General features: G+C 47.6%; 1 protein-coding gene and 1 long non-coding RNA gene across 8 annotated transcripts in view; one reads left to right on the top strand and one right to left on the bottom strand.

The window, feature by feature from the left end:
* Nucleotides 1–19,428, bottom strand: part of SYTL3 (synaptotagmin like 3) — a 95,149-nt gene that overhangs the window by 6,736 nt on the left and 68,985 nt on the right. For all 7 annotated transcript variants that reach the window (XM_086708260.1, XM_086708256.1, XM_025925401.2 and 4 more), the window contains 2 exons: nucleotides 8,693–8,871; nucleotides 3,118–3,220 (listed from right to left, as the gene is read on the bottom strand). In XM_086708260.1, the coding sequence (XP_086564386.1) occupies nucleotides 3,118–3,220; nucleotides 8,693–8,871 (282 nt within the window). The remainder of the gene's footprint in view (nucleotides 1–3,117; nucleotides 3,221–8,692; nucleotides 8,872–19,428) is intronic.
* Nucleotides 1,687–19,428, top strand: part of LOC147581338 (uncharacterized) — a 64,895-nt gene continuing 47,153 nt past the window's right edge. The window contains exon 1 of the long non-coding RNA XR_015251693.1: nucleotides 1,687–3,204. This is a non-coding gene — a long non-coding RNA (uncharacterized LOC147581338). The remainder of the gene's footprint in view (nucleotides 3,205–19,428) is intronic.

Genomic DNA, 19,428 nt, shown 5'->3' with positions numbered 1-19,428 from the left:
CCCGAGGTGAGTATTGCCATTCACCAATTTACAGGGGCAACAGCCAGTCTTAGGGCTTCCTCATTGGGGGCCCAGCAGGCCAGACCTCGGATCTGCCCTGCAGACCTCGGGAGCCTGCTCTCTGCCCTGTGCTGCCCCCACGACAACGTGTTGAGGGTGTGCTCCTGTCACACTGCGGGGCGGGACCCTCACACCCACTTACAGCAGCCGCGCACGTTTCCCTGAGTCGCGTCTCCTGACCACCGTTAGTGCCCTTCCAGGTAGATGATGGACGAGAGGGAGGGGAAGTGGGCCCAGGCCGGTGAACAGCCCCCGCTCAGGCCGGGCTGCCTTCTGCCCTCGCCCCGCCTTTTCTTCCCTCTGGGATTATCAGCGCCCATTGTGGTCGGAAGCCACATCCCTCTACTGCCTTGGGCTGATTCTCGGTCTGTCTTCCCTCAAGTCCATGGTCCGTTTCTGACTCTGCCCTGCACTCCTTCCCCAGTCTGTCCTTAAACTCTAAGTTAACCTGGTTATTCCCTTCATGGCCACACTGTGAGGGCTGACCGCTCACGGCGCCGCACCCGCTCCCTCTGAGAAAGAACTGTCCCAGGGAGGGCAGGTGACTGTCCCCCATGTGATCTCCATCCACCCTGTGTGCGGAAAGCCCTGTCCTCCACTCCCTCGGGAACGCAGACCTGCTTCTCAGGTGCTCACACACGAGCGCCCCTCCTCCCCAGCGACCAACGGGACTGCTCCCTTTGGTCCACTAAGTCGCTTTTGCAAACAAGACCTGTTCCCATCGCCATGGTACATCCGCGAGGCGGTCCTGGCAGACCGTGGGGTTGCTACAGCCTCCCCTGGGCGCCCAGCCCCACGAACGCAGACCGCCGCTGTCCGGGGGCACCCAACACCTCCCAGATCAGGGGTCGCATTCCATCCTTCCCCGGCCCCCTACACTGGTCTTCAGGTGGGGTGCCAGCAGCCCTGGGGTGCAGGACGGCTTCCCTTCTGCTTAGAAAACCTTGAGGATCAGCTTCTAGATCCTCAGTTTGCACAGGAATGTTCTTGAAACTGGCGGAGGACAGTTCTCACACCCCAGGCTCTCTCGGTGTCTTGCCCACGGTTGGATGAACCTCCCGCGGGCTAAACACAGAGATCATCCGAAACACTGATTTCTGAAAACTCTCAATGACTGCTCCGCTTCTCTTCCCCCCCATCTTTGCTGCCTCACATGCCTTTCTGTGAAAAGTAAGGCTTGGCCCGTGTCAGGATGCTCTGATTTGAGAACAGATGAGGGACACGGATTCTCTTCAATGTATCCGGAAAGTTTTCCAGGACAACCGAAACATTTACCATCTACCGGGTAGAACCAACGGATACAAATTTTAGGTGTTTTGAGATTCTGCATGCATTTTATTTATTTTAATGTTTATTTCTGAGACAGAGAGAGACAGAGCATGAGTGGGGGAGGGGCAGAGAGAGAGGGAGACACAGAATCTGAAGCAGGCTCCAGGCTGTCAGCACAGAGCCTGATGCGGGACTTGAACTCATAGACCGCAAGATCATGACCTGAGCCGAAGTCGGACGCTCAACCGACTGAGCCACCCAGGCACGCCCCCTGCGTGGCATTTTGAATAAGGTGGCTAAAACTTTAAAAATCAAACTATATATTTATCTAAAACATAGTCAATCCTCCTCTTTGTCTCATTTCATAAAATGTGAAATATTTATCTGTTTAGTACAAAACACCTTAAACTTATAACATGTGGTTTTAGATAAGAACTTACAATGTGTGAGGTGGTACACAGCTGTTCAAAACTCTTTCAGCAGATATGTGAGCAAAACCACCTGAAGACCAGTCTCTAGCGACTTGGTACCAGAGGGGTCCTAGACCGGTGATCCGTTAAGCCCTACCCACACCTGCTGAACCACAGGCTACTTTAAAAAGCATCCTTTGGCGGGGTGCCTGGGTGGCTCAGTCAGTTAAGCTTCCGATTTTGGCTCAGGTCTTGATCTCACAGTTCGTGGGTTTGAGCCCCATGTCGGGCTCTGTCGGATTCTGTGTCTCCCTCTCTCTCTCTGCCCCTCCCCCGCTCACATTCTGTCTCTCTCTCAAAAATAAATAAAAACATTAAAAAAATTTTTTTTAACCATCCTTTCGGGAGTCCTATGAACATAAATCTTGTGGAGGTCTGCTAGTCCCATGTGAGTTAGAGTTGTCCTTCTGAGTACTCTCTATGCCTCGGTTTCCCCACTGGGAAACGAGGATTGCAATACCTAGCTCAGGGGGTATAGAAAATACTTGGCCACAGCAGGGACACAGAAAACAGTGGCTTTTATTACTTAACAAATGGGACTCATGTCAGCTGGCCAGATGGTTCCTGGCCGGGCATTCACAAGTGTCCCTACTTGCCAAGGAAGGCAAGTCAGGCCCTCTCCTGGTTCAGGCTTAACAATGGGGTCCCTGGGATGCCCAGCGCTGACTGGGTATGGCCCAGCGCATCTGGACTGTTCTTCTAGCACGGAGCCTCCCACATCTAGCTCTCAGCCGATGCCGGACATCATCTCCACCCATCGACCCCAAATCCCCAGAGTCACTTTCTAGCTCTGCCCCACATCACAAATCGTGATTTCTCAGCACCAAAGTGAAAATCCAAACAATTCCTCTGTACGATGTTTTTCATAAGATGACTATTTTTTTTTTCCATAAAAGAAGCTGCCTGGGGTTGCCAAGTGATTACGATAAAGGAGCACTTTGATGAAGATGGTAACTCAGCAGAGGAATACACAGGGTACCCGGCCGAGAAGTCCCTCTCTGAGAGTCATAAAAATTCAATAGGACAAACCAGTTTTAGAGCTTGGGAGGCAGCCAGGTTCTTTTCCACCATTTTCTCAGAAATCATTAATCAAATGCCTTCTCAAGTCCAGCAGACTCTGCACTTTTCCTGTACAAAGGCTGCCATTTAGTTTCTACCGACCTGTCACTGATTGACAGAGGCCTGCAGAAACGTACAAGTGTCTGTTACTTATGTTTAACTGACTCAAGAGTTTCGAAGAACACTCTGCTGAACTCTGGCCCCGTGTGCCCAGCCTGGGACGGGGGACTTAGCATGTGAAGATTTGTCCAGCAAGTACCTTCAAGGTCTCTTGGAAGGTTGGGTCCACGGTGTTCCTTTGGACTCCAGTCTTGCGTTTTCCCTGGGAGGATCTGTCAGGCAGCAGGTAGGTCTTCACGTACCTGGTGGCCAAACGCAGACGGGACAGGGTGAAAGCTCAACCAGGGGGTGGGGGTGGGGGACAAAGGGATCAGGAGGAGGAGAATCACACATCAGCATTTTCTGTACCCTGCTTCTCACTGGATTTGAGGCTGACAGGGCTTGGTGGCCTCCCCTGACAGGGAACAATGATAGTGCTGGGTATACGGCTTCTGGTTCACACAGTCTTTGGCCATAATCCTCTGGAATGTTCCTGGGGGTGGGAAGCTCCCCTGCTTTCCTCATGCCCTACCCCATCGCTCATTCCTCGCCATTTGGTAACAATCCTGGAACCAGAGGCTGGGCTGCTGAGGCTGCACGAGTGACAGATTCCCTAATCCGCCTGGGTGTGGAGGCCCCGTGCCGGCTCGTCCTCCCTCCACTGATTGCTTCCTCCAACCCGCCAAAAAAAAAAAAAAAAAGTGGAAATAGAAAGTCCATGCCTCACACTTTACTTTTCCCTTGTGGGGCCTCTCCTCCCGCATTCTGCCCATCCCCTGAGATCCTGTCCAGAAGGACCCCGCCCTCCAGGGAGGTCCCGAGACTGTCCTGGTGTTGCTCTGGCAGTTTTGGTAACAGCAAGGACCCTTCCGTCCCCAGGCGCGCTCCCCACAGGCTTGACTCTCCCGAAGCAAAACAGACCAGTCACATCTTGCTGTACGGACCCTCTTATTAGCATAGAACATCCTTTATCTTTTATGATCTTTGTTGCTTTAAAGTCTATTTTGTGTAGGGCACCTCGGTGGCTCAGTCGGTTGAGTGACCAGCTTTGGCTCTGGTCACGTGCTCACCGTTCGTGGGTTGGAGCCCCACATCGGGCTCGCTGCTCGCTGCTATGGATCCTCTGTCCCCTTCTCTCTCTTTGCCCCTCCCCAACTCATGCTCTCTCAAAAATAAGTAAAAACAATTTTTGAAAAAAAGTCTATTTTGTGTGATATTAGCACAGCCCCTCCTGTTCTCTTCTGGTTACTATTTACGTGGAAGATCTTCTGTTTCTGTCTTTGGATCCGGAGGGAGTCTCTTGTAGAGGGCACAGAGCTGTGAGACACTGAGGGTCCCTGGGAACTAGCCCCAAGCCAAAGATTGTGCACCTCGGGCACTTTCTGTCAGCTGCAATTGTTTTTGTTTTTTTTAATGTTTATTTTTGAGAAAGACAGAGTGTGAGCAGGAAGGGGCAGAGAGAGAGGGAGACACAGAATCCGAGGCAGGCTCCAGGCTCTGAGCTGTCGGCACGGAGCCCGATGTGGGGCTCGAACTCACAAACCATGAGGATCATGACCTGAGCTGAAGTCGGATGCTTAACCGGCTGAGCCACCCACGTTCCCCTGTCGGCTGCAATTGTTAAACTGCTTCCCTTGCAAAGGGGAGCCAGGATGTGGCCCCATGTACAAGCTGGACTTAAAGCAGAGGACCCCAGCTCCAAAAAGCACCAACAAGCAGCCTGAGTTGCCTTCCAACCGATCAGGATGAGGTTACTTTCTCTGTAGAAAGGGGCCTCCCCTGCTCCCCCCTCCTCCTGTTTCGTGGGGCCAGCCTCTTCCCTGCACAAGGCCATCAGCCCAACCGCTCTGTTAGTGCCATCTCTCTCTTCAGCTCGAGCTGCGGCCCCAATAAAGCCTTGTCTGCACTTTGATTGTGGGGTCCAGCCTTGTTTCTATTGTTGTCGGGCCCAAGAACCTGATCCTGGCAACCTTTGGCTCCTATGTTTTTATCCATTCCGAGAATTTCTGTCTCTAAATCATTGACATTTGAAAGTAACTCTGATAAGGAGGGACTTCATTCTGTCACTTGCCATTTGTTTCTATCTTCTAGCATCAGTGTTCCTCACTACCTGCGTTATTGTATTCATTCTTCATATTTAGCTCAATTTTGTGGTGAAATGTTTAAATTCCATTCTCATTTCTTTTCATAGATGTTCTTTTTAATGTTTATTTTTGAGAGAGAAGGGGGGGTGGGACAGAGAAAGAGGGGGGGCAGAGGATCAGAAGCGGGCTCTGCACTGTCAGCAGTAAGCCCTACCCGGGGCTCAAATCCACAAACCACGAGATCATGACCTGAGCCGAAGCTGATACTCAAGGGACTGAGCCATCCAGGCGCCCCCCTCGGTTTCTTTATAGTGCCAACCTCCCTCTGTGCATTGCCGAGGTCACAGAATTGCACCTTTCTACACTGCGTGACCAAAGTCACCAACTAATCATTCCTTTAAATGCATTCCGCTCTTAAATTAGTTTAAAAAACAGTGTGGAGTTACAAACGAAAGTTACAGCAACAGTGAGAGATGAATAATTAAATATATATATATTAGTCTCTTAAGTCTTGTGGAAAACAAACAGTGGAAGCACATGCCACGGTTAAATAATACTTGCTTTTATAATTGCCTGTGTCTTTGCTTTTCCTGAGGTCTTTGTTTCTTTGTAGGTCTTTGAGTTACTGTCTGGTATCCTTCCGGCCCACCCTGCAGGGCCCCTTAGAGCATTTCTTGCAAGACAGAAATTTCTAGTGTTAACAAAGTCCCTTGGCTTTTGTTTATCCAGGAATGTCTTAGTATCTGCCTCAGAACACAAACCTGAAGAACAACTTTGCTGGCTATCGGGTTCTTGGTTGACAGCTTTTTTTTTTTTCCTTTTAGTACTTTGAATATATTTCCTTACTGCCTTCTGGCCTCTACAGTAGCTGATGAAAAATCTGTGGGTAACCCCCCTGAGGACCCCTTTTGGATCCCAGTAACTGGAGGAGATACAGTAATGGCTGCCCACCTCTGTGTCTGTGCCTCTGTGATCAGAAGCGGCAACCTGCAGTCAGAGCACAGATCCCTGATATTTGGAGGACAGATATCCCACGTGGACTCCTGTGAGAGATGTGTGAGCTGCTCCAGGAACACTGGCATGGCCGTGGCTGTGAGTGAGGGATGGGTAGCTGCTATCCTGCTAAGAACTGACATTGACTGAAATTGACCTCGATGTCCCCTCCAAGCCTTCCTCTGGAAGTTGCCAGCCTTCACTAGACTCCAGAGTTCCAAAATAGTTACATCGGACAGATGGTACCAGTGCGATTGTTGTCTGCAAAGGGAGACCGATTCCTGGTGCTTCCCACCCTGCCACTGTCCCAGAATCCTCTCTGGGCTATTTTTCCTTGAAAAAGCACGGAGTTTTGTTCTAGCAGGCATTTCACTGATGGGCAAGTCAGTTTGCCCCTGGCAAGGTTTGATTTTGCTCAGCTGGGGTGAGTTACAGTAGCCCTTACTCCGGGGCTGGAGAGGTCCTACTGCTGTGTCTCCCTGACTGCCCTGGGTGTTTAGCAGTCTCCACTCTGGCTGGTCAGAGCTCCCATCTTCCCCAGCACTGAGCCACACCCAGTGGCTCACCAGCAGCCACTCTGTGACAGACCTCATGAAATCTTGTCCTGTGTGTCAACAGCTGAGTATTTGGCCCAAACCTCAAGGGGGTCCCTATTGTGGATTTTTAGGTCTACTTGTCTGTGTACTTCATGTCTCACTTGCTTCCTATCTGTTGAGTGTTCATCATGTTCTAGACATTGTTCTGAAGGCTCAGTAGGGGCAAATTCAGGGAAACACCACAACAATCCTTTGAAGTAGGTGCTATTATTATTCCCGTGTTACAGTGAGGGAACTGAGGTATCGAGAGGTTGAGTGGCTTGCCCAAGGTCAAACTGCATACATGGTGGACCAGGGTTCAATGTCCATCCTCTCAACCACCTCACTATAGTCCTTCTGAGAATTACAGCAGAGGCCCAGCATGCATGCACAGTCAAGGGCTGAGTAAATGTCTCTGAGTGGACTGGAGTCTGAAAAACGGACAGGATCAGGGTTGCTACTTGTAGCAGTGGCATTGGGAAGGCAGTCCCAGAACAAACATGAGGAATGCCTCTGTTTGGAAAAGTCAGGGCGATAGCTTTGAAACAACGACTATTCCAGGTTTCCTAAGCATAAGGTATAAGTTGGGGGGATAACAGAAGACACTAGCAAGACAAGAAGGACCCTGTTTTGGAGAACCATGAGTGCGACAGTGATGTACTTCATCTGTGCTTCATGTCTACCCTGAAAGTTTCAGAGCAGAGGAGAGTCTGGTTGGACCAACAATCTATCCCCCCTCCCTAACTGGTAATCAAAAAACTGTGCTCAAAGTTTCCCATGTAGGCAAGAGAAAGACAAAGATGTGGTCCTTAACCTTAAGCCATACACAGAAAATCAATTCCAGTTGTAATGCGAAAGGATCTAAGTATGAAAACATTCTAATGGATGAAAATAGAGAAGAAGAGATTTATAACCTTCAGTTTTTCTGCAGACTCAACAGGCAGACATTTTAAAGGAAAAGACTGATAAACTGGACATCAAATTCTCTGCAAGGAAAGCTATCATAAACAATGTTAGAAAACAAGTAACAAGGGGCGCCTGGGTGGCGCAGTCGGTTAAGCGTCCGACTTCAGCCAGGTCACGATCTCGCGGTCCATGAGTTCGAGCCCCGCGTCAGGCTCTGGGCTGATGGCTCAGAGCCTGGAGCCTGTTTCCGATTCTGTGTCTCCCTCTCTCTCTGCCCCTTCCCCGTTCATGCTCTCTCTCTGTCCCAAAAATAAATAAATGTTGAAAAAAAAATTAAAAAAAAAAAAGAAAACAAGTAACAAGTAGAAGATATGCAAAATACACATAACCAATGAAGAATGGGTTTTAAAAAACTCCCACCCTCCTGTAAATAAATGACAAAAATGACAACCCAATAGAAAAATGGCAGAAGATAGGAATGGGAAGTTCACAGAAGGTGACCCCTAAGTGTCTAAGTTGCTCATCTTTCTTAGTAATCAGGGAAATGCACCCTAAAAATTAATGTGATATCCTTTCATAGCAGTTGGGGGAAAAAAACCCACCTTTTTTTAAAGAAAAAGAGCACCACAGGGGAGAGGGGCAAAGGGAGAGAGAGAGAATCTTAAACAGGCTCCAGGCTCAGCACAAAGCCCAGTGCATGGCTCGATCCCATGACCTTGGATTCATGACCTGAGCCGAAATCAAGAGTCAGACGCTCAACTGACTGAGCCACCCAGGTGCCCTGGAAAAAATCTTTAATCTGTTTACAGATTGTGTGAGACAGGTTTTTGGTTTGGTTTTTCCTGTATGGGAAGTCAAATTTCCCAACAGCATGCATTGACATTCATCTTTTCCGCACTGATTTCTAATAGCCCCTTGATCCTAGAAACTCCCAAATATAGCTTAGGTCTGCATCTGGACCTCTGATTCTGCTCAGTTGACCTACTTATCTATCATTGCATCAATAGCACATTGTTTGAATTAGTGCAGCCTTAAAATAATTCTTGTTATGGCTTTTTAGTTTAGTTTTTGTTTTTTTACAATTGTCTTGGTTTATTTTCGACTTTTACTTTTCTATATAAACTTTAGACCCAATATGCCTATCATCTAATGTCAAAACTTAGAAAAAGAAACTTACGGATTGCACTTTTTCTTCTTTTCCTCTCCATAGGCAAGATTCTTACAGGCCTTGATGCATATTTCTAAAGAGCAGGTTTTGAAGCAATAATGAATGGCAAACTCTATTTCTCCAGTGACATTAGCATTGTCAAAATTTCCCATCTCTGTACAAGTGCTGTTAATGCTAAGTAGACTTGCCTGAAATCAAGAATGACAGATACAATGAATTAGTTCACAATTAATCCTTTTGTTGTTGTTGGCAGTTCTGGCTTCAAGATCTCAAAAAAAAAAAAAAAAAAAAAAAATCACACAAAGCAAGCATCCTGACTCACAGTAAGTTAATAATACACCAGTTTGTACTTTGCCAAAATAAGTTGCCACACATTCTTTCCTAAGGAGATGAGAAATCCTCAGAAAGTCTGGTCTTGCCCGGCTTGCACAATCTCATTCTTTAACACAAATCAGTTGGGATGAAGTGGCTGATCTCCTCCGTAATTCTGCAAAGATAAGTCTCAGGAGAGCAGATAATACCCATGGCAGGAACAGCCACGTGGAGAGCCAGAGAGCAGGCCTGCCAAGCACCACGACTGGGAGTCCCACAGGGCTAGATTCAAAGGCTTGTTCTGCTAAGGGAGCGACATCAAAGTCTAAATGGAAAAATTAATACTAGTCTCCTTGGGTTACGGTAAGGAGTAAATGGAATGAAACGTGTGAAGTATGTAGTCAAGAACAAGAGTAATTGTGTTTCGATTTTTATGGGTACCTAAAATGAGAAACAAAACTGCCACCATAAGTGAGGACGCTGTGAGCTTACATAACATAGACAGGTCGCGTGGGACGCCTGTGCCTAAAAGACAAACGAACTGCTGTATCACTGTTAAATTGGTTTCAATATTTGCCCCATTCACATGCAAAATCTCAGTGCTGACTATGAAAATAGAGGGGAAAAAAAAATGATTTCCACTTCTAATTCCCAACAAGTTCCTCTACACCGTCAAACATCCCGAAAAGAAACGAAGAAGAAAGTCCGGGGCTTTCTCACCCGCTAGAGAGAGCGCCGAGCCGAACCAAACGAAACCAACAGCTCATCGGAGGACCCGAACCTGAGTTAACTAACGTCAGGAACACAACCAACTTCGCCGCACCCCGTCACCGGCTCTGGAGGGCAGGTGGGTGCTCAGCCGCCCACATCCACACCATTGTTGGAATGGAACACAATCTTGAAATCTCGCATCCAGACAGGCAGGGAGTGGGGAGACAGCATGAAGCAATGAGGCGCACAGCAGCAAAGAGAGACAGGTCAGGACGCTCGGCGGAAGGCGGCTCCGCTGGTGCGCAGAACAGGGGTGTGGATCTCAAGTGCTAAAAAGTTCCGACAATTGAAATGGCATTCGTCCTGTGGCTCACTTTGGGCCACGTCAGACTAAGTTGTATTATAGCAACTTTTCTGCCGAGAACAGACGGAAAACTGAATTAAATCACAAGCGGCTTATGGCCATTGTAGAGCTACCAAGACAGCCAGGGAGAGGGGTCCACGCTACTAGAGAAGGGCAGTGTGGCCGTGAGCCTGACCTTCTGAGCGGTCGGTCTCCCTTTGAGGCATTTGTCCCTTTGCAAGCAGAGCAGGAAGACAGGGAAGTCAAGCGAAACACAGCAGCCACGGGGCTCAGGAGCCAAGCAAAGGGTTGAGAGACACACACCGGTGTCCAGGGCCCTGAAAGGCACACAGAACTTGAGCTGGGTTCACAGAGAAAGGGGAACCGCACCTAAGCGAGACACAGTGAGACAGACTCTAGATGCTTCTCTTCCCCTCAAGGGATTTGCTGATTTGGAAGGGCTCACTGAGCAGCTGAGAAGCTTAAAAATGCTTTGAGAAGTTCATCTTACTGGAGAAGACCACCACAGAGGAGGGGCTTGGAGACCTCCAGACTTTCAGTGGGGACTCCCCCACCGGCTTCCTTCCCAGGAGGAAGAATCAACTCGAAATGGAGCAGTCCTCACAAAGACTGAAACCCAGCTTCAAACGAGCTGGACACCAGATGGATAAAGACTGTTGACCTTCACTCTGTGTGCTGGAAGCAAAAGTCCATTCTCTCTGGAGGCGGGTCACACCCACTGAAAGCCACTGGAAGCTCCTAGCACGTGGGGCTCTGCACATTCCTGCCCTCTGCCGTATCTCCAGCACCCAGCTCGGGGCCTGGCTCACCAAAGAGTGCCCGGTAAATATTTATGGAGGGGATAGAGAGAGCACTTGGAGTACTTTGATTTAAAAGTGCTCTACGTAAATATTCTGGCATGATGGGGTAGGCGGTCTTGTGCCAGAAAGAGCCATATGTAGAACTAAGTAAGACGACTCACTCGGTTGGTTGGGTAGTCGTCGTAATCTTGTAGAACTTCCTTAAGTCACTTCACTGCAGACACCAGAGGAAAAATATTTTTAAATGAAACTACATGTCGGCACATAACAAACTTGCTGAAAATCAAAGACGAAGACAAAAATCGCTAAGACAGAGAACGAAAAGACATGCTATCTTTAATGGAAGAAACAGTAATGGGCAAGAGAGAAGGGGCCCCAAGATACTGCCGGGGTGGCTGGCTTCTTCCGTTCGGGAGGCAAAGGAGAGTAGGTTGGGCACAGACACAGTGAGGTTAATTTTGGTATCAGGAGAATTAGGCAATTCTGAACGGACTCTTTTTTTCATGTTTATTTTTGAGAGAGAGCATGGAGAGAGGGAGACAGGATCTGAAGTGGCTCCCCAATGGCGGCAGAGAGCCCGATGCGGGGCTCGTACCCACGAACCACGAAATCCTGACCTGAGCTGAAATTGGACGCTCAGCCGACAGAGCCACCCAGACCCATCTCCCCACCCCCCTTTTCTTTTTTTTAAGTAAAAAGGTATATTTGCTCAAAATGAGGAAGTAAAGCAGGGTGGAAGATCTGAAAGAGTCTTGAAAAAAACTGGAGAAGGCATGAAATAAATGGTCGATCTGAGTCGGTAACTGAGCTACCCAGAGAAATACTTCGGGCCCAGGGGACAAAACAGGGCAGACCTGATCCCCGCACACTCACACCGGCCGTGAGGCCCGCCCTGTTGTGTGTGCAGCTGTTCAGGAACAGGTCCAGAGAGGGCTGCCCCTGGCTCACCCAGCTCGGTGCCCAGAGTGATAACGCATCCAGGAAGCGTTAGAATGACTCCTCCTTCATTTCATAAGTACGTTCACGGAGGTCAAAGCCGGCTGGGACGCACCCAAAGGTTGCCCAGGAAATCAGAGGTAGGACTGGAAGTGGACTGGGGGGCCTAACTCCTTGGGCCACCAGCTTCTGGTAGGATCTCTGAGCAAGTCAGCTGCTGTGCCTGCTTCAGGAGGAAACGTGCAGCCTCAGATCGTGAGAAGACAGCAGAGCACATCCTCTGGTCAACTGCATCCCTGACATAATTTATGTCTTTGCCACTGTTGCCTCGGGAGGGCTTTCTGGTTCTCTTTCCCTTGCCAGCCAGAACGGGGGCTAAGAACAGCAGATGGAGTCCACCAAGAAGTCCGGGCCCAGAAGAGCAACTACAAGCTCAGCCTGACTTTTCCTGGAGCCATTAGTGCTGTTGGGCCTTGACAGGAAAGGAAATCTGAGCAAAAGCAAAGGAGAACTACTCCAGCCGGGCAGGGAACATTCAGTGGTTTTCTCTGAAGGGCACACGTTATCTACCGTGACCTTGAGCAAGGCTCCATGCCCTCTTATTTTACCAAGTTAAGACGGGAGGGGTCAACTGAAACCACAGCTACAGCTGACCCTTGAGCCACATGGGTTTGAACGAGGCAGATCTTTCCAGTAAGCACAGGACGGTACGACAGATGTGATTTCTCTTCCCTTATGATTTTCCTAACGTTTACCTTTCTCTAGTTTACAGTACGTTAAAAAATTTCTTTTTAATGTTTATTTTTGAGAAAGAGTGAGAGAGAGAGAGAACGAGCAGGGAAGGGCCAGAGAGAAAGGGAGACACAGAATCCGAAGCAGGCTCCAGGCTCTGAGCTGTCAGCACAGAGCCCGATGTGGGGCTCAAATCCACGGACTGAGAGATCATGACCTGAGCCGAAGTCGGACGTTTTAACTGACTGAGCCACCCAGGCGCCCTCTAGTTTACAGTGATTACACATATAACATCCAAAATAGGTGTCAGTTGACCATTTGTGTTATCAGTAAGGCTTCTGGTCAACAGTGGGCTATTCAGTTTTGGGGGAGTTGAAAGTTATACACTAATTCTCAACTGCACAGGGGGTCAATGCCCCTAAGGTTCACATTGTTGAAGAGCCAACCGTATACTTTAGAAAGAAAAAGTCCTGATCACCAAGAACACGCTGAGAGCATTACTGCAGAGTGGTCCAAATGGTGGCAATGAAGCCTGACAGGCTTTCATTCAGCTCCTGGCCCTGACACTTAGTGGCTGTGTGATCTTGAACCATATTCGTAACCTCTCTAGTCTCAGTTTCCTCATGTGTAAAATGGGGATCTATTCCATAAGACTGGGATGAGGCTCAATTAGTTAATGCGTCTAAAGAGACTTAGAGGGGCACTTAGTGGCTCAGTCAGTTAAACGTCTGACTGCGGCTCAGGTCATGATCTCGCGATTGTGGGTTCAAGCCCTGCGTCAGGCTCTGTGCTGACAGCTCAGAGCCTGGAGCCTGCTTCGGATTCTATGTTTCCCTCTCTCTCTGCTCCTCCCCTGCTCACATTCTGTCTCTGTCGCTCTCTCTCAAAAGTAAACATTAAATATATATATATATATATATTAAAAAATATATATATTTTAAAATATATATATTAAAAAATAAATACATAAGGAGACTTAGAACCATCCCCACACATAGTAAGTATAGAACATTCGTTACCATTTGGAAAATGCCAGACAATGTGGCTGCCCTTTGTAAGCAGGATAAATCATCTCCTTTTCTTTTCTTTTTCCTTATTGTAAAACTGTATCAAAAAGTACATATAATTGATACAGTTAAATAATAATTATGAAATGGACATCCATGTACCCACCACTCAGCTGGAGTAAAACAACATAACCAGGACCTCAGAAGTGCCCCGGGGCCCTACCTCTGTCCAGTGCCTCTTTTCTGTCCCTGAGGAAATGCTGTTTCGAAGTCTCCTGTTAATCATCCTCGTTTCTCTTTATGGTTTTAGTACAGATGTAGTAGATGCCCCCAAACAATATATTGGTTAGTTTTGCCTGAGCTTGGAATTTATATAATTAGAATCCTACTGGGCACCTATTCCTCTATAACTGACTTTCTCTTGATACTCTGCTTTTTAAATTCATCCATGTGGTCGTTGTGGTTTGAGTTCATTCACTATCGCTTCCGAACAGTATTCCACTGTCACGCCTGCCAATCACAACACCTTCTGGCAGGAAAAGTGTAAGCTGTTTGAAAACACTGATATAAATGCATTCCTTTTTAGCTTTTTTTTAAACGTAAGTATAAACAAAATTAAAAACCAGACAGGAACTCTGGTAGGATTTGTTTTCCCGTGGGAACGCTAAAATGTTAACGTATTTCTTCACTCCACCAAGTTCTACTTCTGATAACTGAACTTATTTTTTTAATTTTTAAAAAATATTTATTTATTTTTGAGAGAGAGAGAGACAGACAGACAGACAGAATATGAGCAGGGGAGGAGCAGAGAGAGAGGGAGACACAGAATCCAAAACCAGGCTCCAGGCTCTGAGCTGTCAGCACAGAGCCCAGCGCAGGGCTCGAACCCATGAACCATGTGATCATGACCTGAGCCAAAGTTAGACACTTAATGGACTGAGCCACCCAGGCACCCCTGAACTTATTTTTTTTAACAACTTATTTTTTTCTCCCAAAATATTACATGTTTATAGGAAAAATACAGAAAACACACATGAGCCCCCAAAAAATTTTTAAGAAAAAAGCATAACCCCATCATTCCAGGGTCAAATTTGGGTATAATCCTCCCACTTGGTTTGCAAAGTCTATAGTAGAATCACGTTGCTTTTATAAAGATGTGCTACTATCATACTATTTTATAACCTTATATTTTCATTTGTCAGCATATATTTTCTATATTAATATTCTTCAACATTCTTTTTAATAGCTACAAAGTATTCCTCTGAATCAATATACCATATTTCATTTAACCATTGCCCTATTTTGAATATTTTGGTTGTTTCCAATTCTTCAAAATTAAAACAGTTATAAACAAGGTTCCCTGGACATCCACGTACACACATTTTGGGCAACATTCACGATAATTTTTCAAGAATATTTCCTGTAACTGAATTGTCTGATTGAAGAGAACAGGCACTTTCAAGGCTTTTGATACACATAGGTAAACGTCCTCCCGCAGACCCCAGGAGTTTATAAAGATGCCTGCAGCTAACTCCATACCCCTGCCAACATGGACCTGTATCACTTCTAAAATTTGCTGAAATGACCCTAAAGCAGAGCTTGCTTTCATTTTGCACTGACTTAACTACCTGGGAGGTTGAGTGTTTCCCCCTATTTACTGCCCCTTTGGCTTTCTCCTTTTGTAGTAAGTAGAGATTTGGTAAGCTTTATCCAAACTTCCTGGCTCTTAGCCTCAAGGTCTGTCGGAAGAACAGGCAACATCTCTGGGCAAGAAGCAATAATCAGTATTTGCTTTGTGGGAGTTTCGTTTCCTCAAACACTGCTTCAGCCTAAAGGAACAGGTTTAATCACATAATAGTTCAACTCCACGAGGAGAACTTGAAGGGCACACATCCGAGCCCACTAGAAGAAAGGACGAAGGGGAGCCCAGTTGAATTTGCGGTGTAGTTTGAAGGACAGAGCGAGACTAACACACTCACCCGTGTCTCCTTGCCACAGCATCATTTCCCAGCAGTCCGAGAGGTTTTCTAGGTGCGGGGCGGCCCCAGGCCAGTGCAGCTGAACCAGGGACTGAGGGCAGGAAACCCACTCCATCGGAGAGCCCAACGGAACCCCAGGGCTTTGACTTGCGCGGCTCTGGGTGTTGAGTCAGGGCTCAGCGGTTACCGTCTGACCTCAGTGAGCCGCCTTAACCTCTGGGAACCTGCCTTCCCATTTGCGAAATGTGACAATAGCATCCACCTGACCAGATGGTTGTGCGAACGATTGCCAGGGGAGACACCTGGCTCGGTCGTTAGCACACAGTAGGCTTTCAGGAAACCAGAGCTCCGGGTAGGAGTAACACGGTCATTCCGCACGTGTTTACCAAGTGCTGCTTCAGGGTCAGGCACTGCTTGGGCACGTGGGACTTACAGGAGACAACAAACAACAGATAAACCAATTACACAACTATAGAAGGTGATAAGAATATGGGTAACAGAGAGAAGGTAAGGGCGATGGAGGGCAGGACAGGGCAGGGGGTAGACCCCGCCTACAATGTGACCTTGGAGCAAAGATTTAAAGGAAGGGAGTCAATGGGTGTGGTGCCACATGGGAGAGGGCAGAAATGCCCCCAGGGCAGGCTTGCGTCTCGCGTGTTCAACGACCAGTGCGGTTGTGTGGAACGAGCAAGGGGGCAGGTGGGGCGTGTGTGGGAAGTCGTGTGGGGCCTCGTGGACCACATGGGGTGGATCCTAGCTCATGTCCATGCCTATGTGTTAGTTTCTGGGCATCCAAAGACATGATTCTGGCCCCTGGAGGAGCTTAGAATTTAGTCTGTGGGACCCTGGGCAGTTCTGGGGAAGCTGCCCCTTGGACTCTCCCAGAAGGCTAGCGTCACCCTCAGGACCAGCCTTTTAAAAAAAGCTCAAGCTAGCTGGCATCCTTCCATCGGCTGGAGTAGGGGCAAACCTTGCAGAGAATCTTGGAAAAGCTCTTCCTGTCTCAGACCCACCTCAGGGTTGAACCCAATGAGAGAATGTTCTGGAACCATCCTTGCCTATCTCACCCTCAGAGAAGCGTTTCCTCTGCTCTTCCACCTCGCTGAACTATTCTCCAGCACCTACAACACCCAGCTGTGAAGAAAGGGGCTAACCCACCCTCAAGCATAGCTTTCTGAGGCCTCCTGGCCCGGCTAGCCGAGGTTCTCACCACCTCAGTCTCTGGAACGAAAAGGCACCAAGAAGCAGAGGGCCAGGGCGCAGGGTCGTTTCTTCCCCGGGGGCAGGTGGTTACACCCCCTGGGACTCGGGAGGCTCCCAGGAAGAACTTGTGTGAACCGAGTTTGCTTTTCACTCCTGGTCCTTGACCAGTGTGGGTGTGCAGACCTGTCTGAGAACTGATGGAAACACGAACCTTCTTCCCAGGAAGCGCACAGAGGCGCATGACGCAACATTTGGGTAATTCCACATTAGATCATCCCAGGTGCCACTGAACGCACAATCACAGTACCCAGACCGGTGCTGTTCCACAGAACTAGAATGTGAGCCGAATCTGTCATTTAAAATTCTCCAGGGGCACCTGTGTCTGACCCTAGATCTCAGCTCAGGTCATCCTCTCATAGTTCGTGGGATCGAGCCCTGCGTCGGACTCTGTGCCCACAGCCTGTTTGGGATTCTCTCTCTCTCTCTGTGCCCCTCCCCTGCCTGTTTGTGTGTGTGCTTTCTCTCTCTCAAAATAAATAAACTTAAAAAACTATTTAAAATTCCCCAGTGGCCTATTTTTTAAAAACAGGTGAGATCAATTTTAATAATACAGGCATCCCTGGTTTTATTGCATTTCACAGATGTTGTGTGTTTCGCAAACTGAGGGTCTGTGGGAACCCCGTTTCCAGCCAGTCTACACTGCCGTTCTAACCACGGTGTTTGTTCACTTCGTGCCTGTGTCACATTTTGGTAATTTTCACGATCTTTCGAACAGTTTCATCATTACTATATTTGTTATGGACATCTGTGATCAATGATTACAACTCAAAGCTCAGAGGATGATGGGTAGCATTTTTTTTAGCAATAAAGTATTTTTTAATTAAGGCACGTACATCGGTTTTTTTTTAGACATAATGTCATTGCACACTGAAACCAACTAGGGTGTAGGGTGAACATAACTTTTTTTTTTTTTTAATTTTTTTTTTTCAACGTTTATTTATTTTTTGGGACAGAGAGAGACAGAGCATGAACGGGGGAGGGGCAGAGAGAGAGGGAGACACAGAATCGGAGACAGGCTCCAGGCTCTGAGCCATCAGTCCAGAGCCTGACGCGGGGCTCGAACTCCCAGACCGCGAGATCGTGACCTGGCTGAAGTCGGACGCTTAACCGACTGCGCCACCCAGGCGCCCCAACATAACTTTTATATGCACTGGAAACAAACATTCATTTGACTTTATTATGATCTTCACCTTACGGAGGTGGCCTGGAAGTGACAGTATCTATGAGGTATGCCTGTACATTTTATTAATGTCATATATCCAAAATACTATCATTTCAACCTATGTCAATATAAAAATTATTGACACCTTTATATTTTTTCCTACTTAAGTCTTTAAAACCCAGTGTGTATTTTATTTATTTAGATATAATTGACAAAAAACATTATAATCAGCTCCTGGGCAGTGTGTATTTTATATACTCATTTCGGACTAGCCATAATTCAAGTGCTCGACAGTCACATGTGACTAATGGCTACTGTAGTGGACAGCATGGCCCTTGACTGTTAAGAAATCCTTAACAAATGACATACTTTACTCAGGTTTGAAACTGCTAGAGCTCAAGCAGCGTTTCTCAAACTTCATGGTGCATATGAATCACCTGGGGCTCTTGTTAAATTGCAGATTCTGACCCAGTAGGTCTGGGATGGGGCCAGAGACTCTGATTTCTGGAAGGTCCCAGGTGATGCCAGGGCTGCTGGTCCCACATTTTGAGTAGTGCGGGTATAGAGCAGTGGTTCCGAAAGAGGCAGGACCACTCAGTGAAGGGCTGGTTTGGGAGCTGCCAGCATTTAGCAGATTGAGTCTAGGATGTTACCTATTCAGTGCACGGGTCTGGCCTGCTTTTGCCGTGACTTTGTAATGTTCTACCAGATATTCATCTGATAGGATCTGATAGATAGGATGGGGGTAAGTTAATCGTTTTCTAAAGTGAGTATCATTTTCCATAAAAACACAACCACCCCCGGGGCGCCTGGGTGGCACAGTCGGTTAAGCGTCCGACTTCAGCCAGGTCACGATCTCGCGGTCCGTGAGTTCGAGCCCCGCGTCGGGCTCTGGGCTGATGGCTCGGAGCCTGGAGCCTGTTTCCGATTCTGTGTCTCCCTCTCTCTCTGCCCCTCCCCCGTTCATGCTCTGTCTCTCTCTGTCCCAAAAATAAATAAAAAACGTTGAAAAAAAAATTAAAAAAAAAAAAAACAAAAAAACACAACCACCCCAATGCACAGAGAGGTTAAGGGACTTGCTCTGGGTCACACTACTGGAGCTGGAATGTGAACCAAGAAGGTGGTTTCTAGGAGCTGAGTTCTTTTTATTTTTTTTAAGTTTATTTATTTTGAGAGAGAGAGAGAGAGAGCGCGCGCAAGCAAGCATGAGCAGGGATGGGGCAGAGAGAGAGAATCCCGAGCAGGTTCTGCACCGTCAGTGTGGAGCCCAACATAGGGCTCGAACCCATAAGACGTGAGATTATGACCTGAGTCGAAATCAAGAGTCGGATCCTCACCTGACTGAGCCACTCAGATGGCCCTGGAAGCTGAGCTCATAACCACTATAGTATACCATGGAATGAGTGCATTTTCATTCGCAAAACAATCCAGTGAAATAAAAAGAACAGGCTTGATACCCATTTCCTTGATGAGGACACT

The sequence above is a fragment of the Puma concolor genome, chromosome B2, assembly GCF_028749965.1.
Source record: "Puma concolor isolate L17-30 chromosome B2, mPumCon1.1.hap2, whole genome shotgun sequence".
NCBI classification, from domain to species: domain Eukaryota; kingdom Metazoa; phylum Chordata; class Mammalia; order Carnivora; family Felidae; genus Puma; species Puma concolor.
This window is presented reverse-complemented; position numbering and strand designations above follow the sequence as displayed.